This window comes from Bombina bombina, chromosome 4 (assembly GCF_027579735.1).
Source record: "Bombina bombina isolate aBomBom1 chromosome 4, aBomBom1.pri, whole genome shotgun sequence".
Lineage (NCBI taxonomy): Eukaryota > Metazoa > Chordata > Amphibia > Anura > Bombinatoridae > Bombina > Bombina bombina.
The window spans coordinates 119,512,142-119,524,572 of record NC_069502.1 but is presented as its reverse complement, the minus strand read 5'-3'; the positions used below and the strand labels follow the sequence as shown (position 1 = coordinate 119,524,572).

The window sequence follows — 12,431 nt, the reverse complement described above, 5'->3', positions numbered from 1 at the left end:
AGGTATTGTATTTAATTAATTTATTGATAGTGCAGTGTTAGGTTTAATTGTAACTTAGGTTAGGATTTATTTTAACAGGTAATTTTGTAATTATTTTAACTGTTTTAGCTATTAAATAAATAGTTATTAACTATTTAATAGCTATTGTACCTGGTTAAAATAAATACAAAGTTGCCTGTAAAATAAATATTAATCCTAAAATAGCTACAATATAATTATAATTTATATTGTAGCTATATTAGGATTTATTTTACAGGTAAGTATTTAGCTTTAAATAGGAATAATTTATTTAATAAGAGTTAATTTATTTAGTTAGATTAAAATTATATTTAACTTAGGGGGGTGTTAGTGTTAGGGTTAGACTTAGCTTTAGGGGTTAATCCATTTATTAGAGTAGCGGCGAGATCCGGTCGGCAGATTAGGGGTTAATTATTGTAGGTAGCTGGCGGCGACGTTGTGGGGGGCAGATTAGGGGTTAATAAATATAATATAGGGGTCGGCGGTGTTAGGGGCTGCAGATTAGGGGTACATAACTATAATGTATGTTGCGGCGGTGTACGGAGCGGCAGATTAGGGGTTAATAATAATATGCAGGTGTCAGCGATAGCGGGGGCGGCAGATTAGGGGTTAATAAATATAACATAGTGGTCGGCGATGTTAGGGGCAGCAGATTAGGGGTACATAGGGATAATGTAGCTGGCGGCGGTGTAAGGTGCGGCAGATTAGGGGTTAATAATAATATGCAGGGGTCAGCGATAGCGGGGGCGGCAGATTAGGGGTTAATAAGCCTAAGGTTAGGGGTGTTTAGACTCGGGGTACATGTTAGGGTGTTAGGTGCAGACTTAGGAAGTGTTTCCCCATAGGAAACAATGGGGCTGCGTTAGGAGCTGAACGCTGCTTTTTTGCAGGTGTTAGGGTTTTTTTCAGCTCAAACTGCCCCATTGTTTCCTATGGTGGAATCGTGCACGAGCACGTTTTTGAAGCTGGCCGCGTCCGTAAGCAACGCTGGTATCTAGAGTTGCAGTGGCGGTAAATATGCTCTACTCTCCCTTTTTGGAGCCTAACGCAGCCCTTCTGTGAACTCTAAATACCAGCGGTATTTAAAAGGTGCGTGAGAAAAAAAGCACGCGTAGCTAACGCACCCCTTTGGCCGCAGAACTCTAAATCTAGCCGAGAGTAATTACAGAAGTAAAAAGTGTATTAATATCGCTGTGTTGGTTATGAAAAACTGGAGAATGTGGAGAATGGTAAATAAAGGGATTATCTATCTTTTTAAAAAATAACATTTTTGGTGTTTACTATCCCTTTAACATAAGGGAGACAAAAACAGAATTTAATTTATTCCTGTACTTAAAGGCAGCCAATTACAGAATGAGCCCAAAACAATATCTCACTGATTTATATTGATAGTCTGTGATTAGTCTAAAAGTCCTAAGGGGTATGCACTTGTTCTCATTGTGGGAATATAATTAAGGTAAAAAGCAGAAAGCCTGTAAGACAAATGTATTCTTAAAGAAAAATCAGCACTAAGTATAACAGTTTGCCTTAGGTGTGTTAGTCAGGTAGTAGTTTTGCAATTTAAAGGGACAGTCTACTCCAGAATTGTTATTGTTTAAAAAAATAGATAATCCCTTTATTACCATTCCCCAGTTTTGCATAACCAACACAGTTATAATAATATACTTTTGACCTCTGTGATAAACTTGTAGCTAAGCCTCTGCAGACTGCCCCCTTATTTGAGTTCTTTTGGCAGACTTGAAAATGCTGACTGATAAATAACTCTACAGGAGTGAGCACAATATATATGGCACATATGAACTAGAGCGGTTTAGCTGTGAAAATCTGTCAAAATGCACTGAGAGGCGACCTTCAAAGGCTTATAAATTAGCATATGAGCCTACTTAGGTTTAGGTTTAAACAAAGAATATAGAGAGAACAAAGCAAATTTGATCATAAAAGTAAATTGGAAAGTTGATTAAAGGGACAGTCTACACCAGAATTTTTATTGTTTTAAAAAGATAGATAATCCCTTTATTACCCAGTTCCCAGTTTTGCCTAACCAACACAGTTATAATAATATACTTTTAACCTCTGTGATTATCTTGTATCTAAGCCTCTGCAAACTGCCCCTTTTTTCAGTTCTTTTGACAGACTTGCAGTCTAGCCAATCAGTGCCTGCTCCCAGATAACTTCTCGTGCACGAGCACAGTGTTATCTATATGAAATATGTGAACTAACACCCTCTAGTGGTGAAAAACTGTTAAAATGCAATCTGAAAGAGGTGGGCTTCAAGGTCTAAGAAATTAGCATATGAACCTCCTAGGTTAAGCTTTCAACTAAGAATACCAAGAGAACAAAACAAAATTGGTGATAAAAGTAAATTGGAAAATTGTTTAAAATTGCATGCTCTATCTGAATCATGAAAGTTTATTTTGGCCTAGACTGTCCCTTTAAAATTGCATGCCCTGTCTGAATCATGAAAGTTTAATTTTAACTACACTGTCCCTTAAAATTTTGATAGAAATGCTGCAATTTCTGCCAGCCTATCAGTTCCCACCTATCTGTTAATTTAACATAAAAATAAAAGTTATGCATTTGTAAAATGTATAGAACAAAACACATTTATATTTTTTTTATTTAAGATAATACTCACAGTTGTGTCTGTTAAAGTTCCAAATACCAATATGAATAAACCCTGAAAAAAAAGAAAGATCAATTATTCTGATCACAAAAATCCTAAATATATTGCAAAAAAATCACATGAATCAAATATCCCAAATGTAATTCCTCTAAACTGACAGCATTTCATTGGCAATCATAGCTACTTTGATGGTGGCTTTAAAGGGACATGAAACCCCAAATTTTTCTTTAAGTATAGAACCATTTTGACCCAACTGATAATGATATTATTATCAGGTATTTGTAGAGCGCCAACAAATTCTGCAGCGCTAATGATAAAAAGTGATGCTGATAAATAATGAAATATATGACTGTGATCACACTGACATTAAGAGAGCTAATTGGCAACCATTAAGGGGACAATAAACTCCTTAAGATTTATATTTAAAATGTTTTGTTATACATAATGAAACACCTTTATGTACTGCTTGTTTTCACCCTGCTGATTTCTCATGGGTAACCCTGCTACATATTGGTCCCTAATAACAACTGCAAAACAGTGCACTCTATGCTAACATTATATCCTGAGCTAGCCTTGTTGTCTGCACATTAAAGTCCAGATTGGCTCCTCCAATAAGGTAAATGGTGGGTGGACTTTGGCTATAGAATAATAATTGCAGTAAAAAAGGATGTTAATTTGTTTATAAAATGTTAAGACTTGGCTAGTATGTTATTCTATAGCAACACAACAGAAATGTCTTGTAATTATAAGGTGTTTATTGTTTCCTCAACATGACAATAATTATCAAATAGATTGAGATCAGCCCTAACTGTATTAGACATAATTCTAAACTCAGTCTAGACTCTAAATCCATAAGGCATTTTATAAAGCAGGAAATACATACCTGTAGGGCATTTAGTACGGTAAATATGTAAGCAAACACTTCTGAGCTATTTTCAATCATTGTTGCAATTCCAATTCCCCACGTAAGTCCTAATAGAGGAGTAAGGATAGCAACACATCTTCCCACTTGAAGAAGAGAATTTCTTTCATGTGTCCTTCGATTTTCACCTATTGAAGGTCTCAGCAAAATGATGATAACAACCAGCACAATCAAGGCATTTACACCAATAATAGCCAGCACAGGAATAACAAACGACAGGAGCGCTTTAGATTCATCCCAGTTGAGCCAGCAGGTGTCACTCCTCGTATATGGATGACCCTCTTCCGTAAAAGTAATGGCTACTGTCAGGGCGCATATTAACAATGGGCATCCATAGCCTAATGTAAAGGCTATCCAAAGCATCTTGCATTTACTCATATCATGCAATACAAACACAATTCTGTATAGGATCAGCAATCCTAGTACGAGCATCCAAAAAAACACGCAAAGGTAAAACAAGTGAATAAAATACGTGGCCGCTATACAAGGGGTTGATGTATTTGCCTTGTAAACTTTAGTGCTCACAATAAACCAGGTATTTCCTATAAGCAGTGAAACAGCTATGTTTACTATGGCAACATGCCTCATATACGCAGTTTTGTGTTTTGTTACGTGTTTCCAGGTTATAGCCTCGAAAATTAAACAGAGAATCAAACTACAAATGGATATACACAGACCTATAACTGAGATGTAGTAAAGAGTAATACTACTTTTTGATTTTGGTGACATCAAAACAGAGAATGATAAAAAGTCTTCAGAATAATTGCACCTGCACAGAGTGTAGTCTTTGGTCTCCTCTTGTGTTTGGCAGCCATTTTGTGTCCATTTTTTCTTTTCTTCATCCCATGCAGTGCAGACTGAGATAATGTTTGGTTCCTTATTGATTTTCTCAAATCTCAGAAGAATATTTGTTAGATTGCCTCTTAACACCACAGACATCACTAGTCCATTTACACTTACATTTTCTGATTCAGTGGGCAAAATTTTTCCGAAGGTTGGAAAAGCAATACTGACAGCAGACGCATCAGAAAGATCCTCTTGCCTTTCTTTATTAATTAATATCTCACCACTGACAGCTTGTCCAGAGCTGTTAAACTGAAATGTGAAATCTGAATCCTTATTGACCTTTTGAGCTTTCAGATAAAGGAAGTCTTGGTAAATACTAAGGTTTGATGAAAAAATATTGTCGACCAAACTTAATGCAAGTTTGTGGAGTGAACTTAATAGTACCCAACTGGTATTTTTTTCAGGCACAAACTGCCAGTTAGGAATTGCGGAGGAGTTAAGAATATGGTTTGCCATTGCCATGTAATCCTGCAACGCAAGGAGAAAATAAATAAATACTTTATTATTAGAAATGTTTTATGTAATAAATTAAAGTTTTTATTTAATAAATATTTAACACTTAAAAGGACAGTAAACGCCTCTTGCATTTGTTATACTTGGGATATTTAACACCTTTTGCTTTTGCGTAAAAATTGTGCTTAGTGCCACACTCCTTAGAAAGGACAGAAAGCAATCTGTAACCTGCAGATGCTGCAAATCAATTAGCTGGTATAGAAAGTATGCAGCATTTTGAAAACATAGATTTTGCTTTTTGGCCTCTCTTGGGAGTGTGGGAAAAGCAAAGAAAAAGAGATGTTTAAAAGGGCAGTAAAGTAAAAATGAAACAGTCATGATTCAGATATAGAACGCAATTTTAAACAACTTTCCAAATTACTTCTATTATCCCATTTGCTTCATTCTCTTGGTATCCTTTGTTGAAGAGTAAATTGTGTAAGGCTGATAGTTTAGGAGTGTGCATGTGTCTGTAGCATTTTATGACAGCAGTGTTTGTAACTATTTATAACATCTCTATAAACCCTAGGCAGGCTGATAGAAGCTCAGGAGCGCGTACGTGTCTTAGCAGTCTAAGGCCTAGATTTGGAGTTCGGCGGTAGCCGTCAAAACCAGCGTTAGAGGCTCCTAACGCTGGTTTTGGCCGCCCGCTGGTATTTGGAGTCAGTGATTAAAGGGTCTAACGCTCACTTTTCAGCCGCGACTTTTCCATACCGCAGATCCCCCTACGCCATTTGCGTAGCCTATCTTTTCAATGGGATCTTTCTAACGCTGGTATTTAGAGTCGTTTCTGAAGTGAGCGTTAGAGCTCTAACGACAAAATTCCAGCCGCCTGAAAATAGCAGGAGTTAAGAGCTTTCTGGCTAACGCCGGTTCATAAAGCTCTTAACTACTGTACCCTAAAGTACACTAACACCCATAAACTACCTATGTACCCCTAAACCGAGGTCCCCCCACATCGCCGCCACTCGATTAAAATTTTTAACCCCTAATCTGCCGACCGCCACCTACGTTATACTTATGTACCAGTAATCTGCTGCCCCTAACCCCGCCGACCCCTGTATTACATTTATTAACCCCTAACCTGCCCCCACAACGTCGCCGCCAGCTACTTAAAATAATTAACCCCTAATCTTCCGACCGCAAAGCGCCGCCACCTACGTTATCCCTATGTACCCCTAATCTGCTACCCCTAACACCGCCGACCCCTATATTATATTTATTAACCCCTAATCTGCCCCCCTCAACGTCGCCGACACCTGCCTACACTTATTAACCCCTAATCTGCCGAGCGGACCTGAGCGCTACTATAATAAAGTTATTAACCCCTAACCCGCCTCACTAACCCTATCATAAATAGTATTAACCCCTAATCTGCCCTCCCTAACATCGCCGACACCTACCTTCAATTATTAACCCCTAATCTGACGACCGGAGCTCACCGCTATTCTAATAAATTGATTAACCCCTAAAGCTAAGTCATACCCTAACACTAACACCCCCCTAACTTAAATATAATTTACATCTAACGAAATTAATTAACTCTTATTAAATAACTTATTCCTATTTAAAGCTAAATACTTACCTGTAAAATAAATCCTAATATAGCTACAATATAAATTATAATTATATTATAGCTATTTTAGGATTAATATTTATTTTACAGGCAACTTTGTAATTATTTTAACCAGGTGCAATAGCTATTAAATAGTTAAGAACTATTTAATAGTTACCTAGTTAAAATAATAACAAATTTACCTGTAAAATAAATCCTAACCTAAGATATAATTAAACCTAACACTACCCTATCAATAAATTAATTAAATAAACTACCTACAATTACCTACAATTAACCTAACACTACACTATCAATAAATTAATTAAACACAATTCCTACAAATAAATACAATTAACTAAACTAGCTAAAGTACAAAAAATAAAAAAGAACTAAGTTACAAAAAATAATAAAATATTTACAAACATAAGAAAAATATTACAACAATTTTAAACTAATTACACCTACTCTAAGCCCCCTAATAAAATAACAAAGCCCCCCAAAATAAAAAATTCCCTACCCTATTCTAAATTAAAAAAGTTACAAGCTCTTTTACCTTACCAGCCCTGAACAGGGCCCTTTGCGGGGCATGCCCCAAGGATTTCAGCTCTTTTGCCTGTAAAAAAAAAACATACCATACCCCCCCCCAACATTACAACCCACCACCCACATACCCCTAATCTAACCCAAACCCCCCTTAAATAAACCTAACACTAAGCCCCTGAAGATCTTCCTACCTTGTCTTCACCATACCAGGTTCACCGATCCGTCCTGGCTCCAACATCTTCATCCAACCCAAGCGGGGGTTGGCGATCCATCATCCGGTGCTGAAGAGGTCCAGAAGAGGCTCCAAAGTCTTCCTCCTATCCGGCAAGAAGAGGACATCCGGACCGGCAATCATCTTCTCCAAGCGGCATCTTCAATCTTCTTCCATCCGGTGCGGAGCGGGTCCATCTTGAAGCAGGCGACGCGGATCCATCCTCTTCTTCCGTTGTCTCCCGATGAATGACGGTTCCTTTAAGGGACGTCATCCAAGATGGCGTCCCTCGAATTCCGATTGGCTGATAGGATTCTATCAGCCAATCGGAATTAAGGTAGGAATATTCTGATTGGCTGATGGAATCAGCCAATCAGAATCAAGTTCAATCCGATTGGCTGATACAATCAGCCAATCAGATTGAGCTCGCATTCTATTGGCTGTTCCGATCAGCCAATAGAATGCGAGCTCAATCTGATTGGCTGATCGGATCAGCCAATCGGATTGAACTTGATTCTGATTGGCTGATTCCATCAGCCAATCAGAATATTCCTACCTTAATTCCGATTGGCTGATAGAATCCTATCAGCCAATCGGAATTCGAGGGACGCCATCTTGGATGACGTCCCTTAAAGGAAAATTTGTTATTATTTTAACTAGGTAACTATTAAATAGTTCTTAACTATTTAATAGCTATTGTACCTGGTTAAAATAATTAAAAAGTTGCCTGTAAAATAAATATTAATCCTAAAATAGCTATAATATAATTATAATTTATATTGTAGCTATATTAGGATTTATTTTACAGGTAAGTATTTAGCTTTAAATAGGAATAATTTATTTAATAAGAGTTAATTAATTTCGTTAGATGTAAATTATATTTAACTTAGGGGGGTGTTAGTATTAGGGTTAGACTTAGCTTTAGGGGTTAATACATTTATTATAGTAGCGGTGAGGTCCGCTTGGCAGATTAGGGGTTAATAATTGAAGGTAGGTGTCGGCGATGTTAGGGAGGGCAGATTAGGGGTTAATACTATTTATGATAGGGTTAGTGAGGCGCATTAGGGGTTAATAACTTTATTATAGTAGCGCTCAGGTCCGCTCGGCAGATTAGGAGTTAATAAGTGTAGGCAGGTGTCGGCGACGTTGAGGGGGGCAGATTAGGGGTTAATAAATATAATATAGGGGTCGGCGATGTTAGGGCAGCAGATTAGGGGTACATAGGGATAACGTAGGTTGCGGCGGTTTACGGAGCGGCAGATTAGGGGTTAATAAAAATATGCAGGTGTCAGCGATAGCGGGGGCGGCAGATTAGGGGTTAATAAGTGTAAGGTTAGGGGTGTTTAGACTCGGGGTACATGTTAGAGTGTTAGGTGCAGATGTAGGAAGTGTTTCCCCATAGGAAACAATGGGGCTGCGTTAGGAGCTGAACGCTGCTTTTTTGCAGGTGTTAGGTTTTTTTTCAGCTCAAACAGCCCCATTGTTTCCTATGGGAGAATCGTGCACGAGCACGTTTTTGAGGCTGGCCGTGTCCGTAAGCAACTCTGGTATCGAGAGTTGCATTTGCGGTAAAAATGCTCTACGCTCCTTTTTTGGAGCCTAACGCAGCATTTGATTAAACTCTCGATACCAGAGTTAAATTTATGGTGCGGCCAGAAAAAAGCCCACGGAGCGTTAACAGCCCTTTTACCGCCAAACTCCAAATCTAGGCCTAAGGCAGCAGTGTTTGCAGCACTGTTGCCAGATGGCTAAAGACACATGAACGCTCCTGAGCTCTCCTAGGATTACTCTTTAAGAAAGGATGCTGAGAGAACTAAACTAAATTGATGATAGCAGTAAATGTGTTTAAAATTCCATGCTCTGTACAATCTATTCAAGTTTAATTTTGACTTTTTCTGTCCTTAGAATGTCTTCATGTGTAGTACTCCTGTACTTAAAGAGAATCTATACGCATTTTTTTCGTCTGCACTGTTTTGTTTTTTGGAGCTAGCCCATGCCACAAACCTCATAGAGCAAGCCTTACTTTTTTTTTACTTTTTAACTGACAGGCAGTACAACCAATCAGCTGCTGTACCACCTGCTTCATAGTCCACACCCACTACCTTGTTTTTAAAGCAATGCAGAAAAAAAAAGAAGGTTTAGTGTTCATTTTAATATTCGGTTTTAGACCCAATTAAGGGCTAAATTATGAGTGGAGCTCTAACAGTTATTACAAGTTAAAAGTAAATGTGATCGCTTAAGCGCAGTTGAAGTCGGGTTAGAGCAGCCTCAGTCGGGTTGGAGCAGCCTCGTATATATAATCTGGTTAACTGTTTTGCAAAACAAAAAAGTGTAATAAAACACATCAAAAATACATTTACAAAGAGCAGTTACACCCATAATAACACCATCTAATAAAAATTATTATAATAAAATATTGTGCAAAAAAGTTATAAGGGCTCAAAGATATGAGATCACAGGTGTTAGAAAAAGAAGGCAGGCAAAGGGCTTTAATATGGAGATACACATATATATATACACATGTCTAAAGATGTATATGTATATGAACACCCCACTTACGTGCAAACCCAATCTGAAAATATGAATATTTTATATTTCAATGTTCTTCACATAGGCAAATATCTTCTATGTATTCATAAATACATATGTCTGATGGTATTTTGGTACAATATATATCTATACCTATCTATATATATGATTATATATAGGTATAGATATATACAGATATATATATATATATATATATATATATATATATATATATATATATATATATAGGAATATCTATTTATAAATACTTAGAATGTATTCTGCTATGTGCATAACATTGAAAGGTAAAATATTTACAGTAAAAACACAGTATAAAACTTAATTAAAAATGAATATTCCATAAATGTGCTTTAACATAATTTCATTTACTTGAACGAAAAGGGCTCCAATGCACTTATATATATATATATATATATATATATATATATATATGTCTATATGTGTACATATGTATTTATGTGTTTATATGTCTATATATGTGTACATATGTATTTATGTGTTTATATGTCTATATATGTGTACATATGTATTTATGTGTTTATATGTCTATATATGTGTACATATGTATTTATGTGTTTATATGTCTATATATGTGTACATATGTATTTATGTGTTTTTATGTCTATATATGTGTACATATGTATTTATGTGTTTATATGTCTATATATGTGTACATATGTATTTATGTGTTTATATGTCTATATATGTGTACATGTGTATTTATGTGTTTATATGTCTATATATGTGTACATGTGTATTTATGTGTTTATATGTCTATATATGTGTACATATGTATTTATGTGTTTATATGTCTATATATGTGTACATATGTATTTATGTGTTTATATGTCTATATATGTGTACATATGTATTTATGTGTTTATATGTCTATATATGTGTACATATGTATTTATGTGTTTATATGTCTATATGTGTACATGTGTATTTATGTGTTTATATGTCTATATGTGTACATATGTATTTATGTGTTTATATGTCTATATGTGTACATATGTATTTATGTGTTTATATGTCTATATATGTGTACATATGTATTTATGTGTTTATATGTCTATATATGTGTACATATGTATTTATGTGTTTAGATGTGTTTGTTAATAAATATATACACATATAAATATATAAATAGATTTGTACACAGATGTAAACATATACAGTACATACATAAATATACGTATTTAGACATGTATTTGTATCTCTATAATAGCCCTTTGCAGCCTTATTTTTTCTAACACCTGCAACAGAACTTTGTAATGTAATTTTTATGTGTTTTGTGACACTTTTTTGTTTCGCAAAACAGTTAACTAAAGCTCTTAGATCGCGCTCAAATGATCAGGTTTACTTTCAACTTGCTAGCGCTACATCCGAAGCGTGCAAACAACTGCAAGAATCCCGATATTGCTTGCACATAACTGCTAGAGCGCCACTCGTTATCTTACAATAAATGTGGAATTACATTGTGGTTTGTGTGTCCTTTTAACAGTGCAAAATAACATTTGACCTCTAACATATTAAACACTATAGGGACTCGGAGTATAGTATAGTGAGTGCTATGTGCCTATTGTTAAATATCTGTAGTCAAGATCAATATCCTTTAATAATATGTACTGGGTTTTTTTCTAATACAAACAAAATGTCAGAATTTACAAAAAAATATTGGGGGGGGGGGTTCTGTTACCATAAACATATTCATACATTACATGTTTAATAATTAATATTAAAATATACAAATGTGCATATATAAATAAATAGTAGTAAATAAAATAACAGTTCTATAAAAAATTATTGGACACCAATTAAAAGAGAACGTACCTGTACATTATTTTTGATAGCCTAAAAAAAAAAGAAGAAAAAATATTGAGAGTTGCATTTTATATAATTTTATAGCTGCACAAAAGAATTGTGTAAAAAAAACTTGAACTGTTGAATTTTTAACCCTATGTTTGACTATATATATATATATATATATATATATATATATATATATATATATATACACACACACTGTATATAAATAAAGGTGCATATGGCTAAGCACTCCATCCTATTTAATTATTTTTATGCCCTTGGTGGTTTTTAACTTTATTAAAATAAAATGCATTAATTTCAGTGCCCATCTACTACGACTGTACTGTCAGCATTTCTGTCAGATAATGCACCACTTTGCATGACACAAAATGTGGAGAAATAAAAGCAAAATCTGACACATTGGAGGAAGCCAGTTTTGTCATTGCTGTGCTAAGTACAGCATGATAAGCAGACAGGGGTTCGCCGATCTGGCTTTGCTGCTGAAAAAGGTAAGTATGTAAAAAAAAACCACTGCAATGTAAAGTTTCATGAATGAAAGTGCCCCTATTTATTTGTAGGTCAGGGTGAGAATTTTGAATTTAACTCTGCTGTGAATGGGGAGCCAGTGAAGGGACTCACAGAGAGGTGCAGCCGAAACAGAGCGTCGATAGAGGTGGATTAGTCTGGCAGATGCATTTAGGATGGATTTAAGGGGAGAGAGGTGGTAGAGAGGGAGGCCAGTTAGTAGGTTATTACAGTAGACAAGTCTGGAAATTACTTGGGAGTAGATTAGCTGTTTAGTAGTTTCAGCGCTTAGAAATGGATACATTTTGGAGATATTGTGTAGGTGGTTGTGGCA

At 35.7% G+C, this 12,431-nt stretch overlaps 1 protein-coding gene across 1 annotated transcript in view; it reads right to left on the bottom strand.

Annotated features, from left to right (window-relative positions):
• Nucleotides 1-2,546: 2,546 nt before the first annotated feature.
• ADGRF2 (adhesion G protein-coupled receptor F2) overlaps nucleotides 2,547-12,431 on the bottom strand; it is a 96,432-nt gene continuing 86,547 nt past the window's right edge. Inside the window, exons 10-13 of the mRNA XM_053711151.1 lie at nucleotides 9,432-9,448; nucleotides 3,525-4,877; nucleotides 2,654-2,695; nucleotides 2,547-2,561 (exon numbers count right to left, since the gene is read on the bottom strand). Of these exons, the coding sequence (XP_053567126.1) occupies nucleotides 2,547-2,561; nucleotides 2,654-2,695; nucleotides 3,525-4,877; nucleotides 9,432-9,448 (1,427 nt within the window). The remainder of the gene's footprint in view (nucleotides 2,562-2,653; nucleotides 2,696-3,524; nucleotides 4,878-9,431; nucleotides 9,449-12,431) is intronic.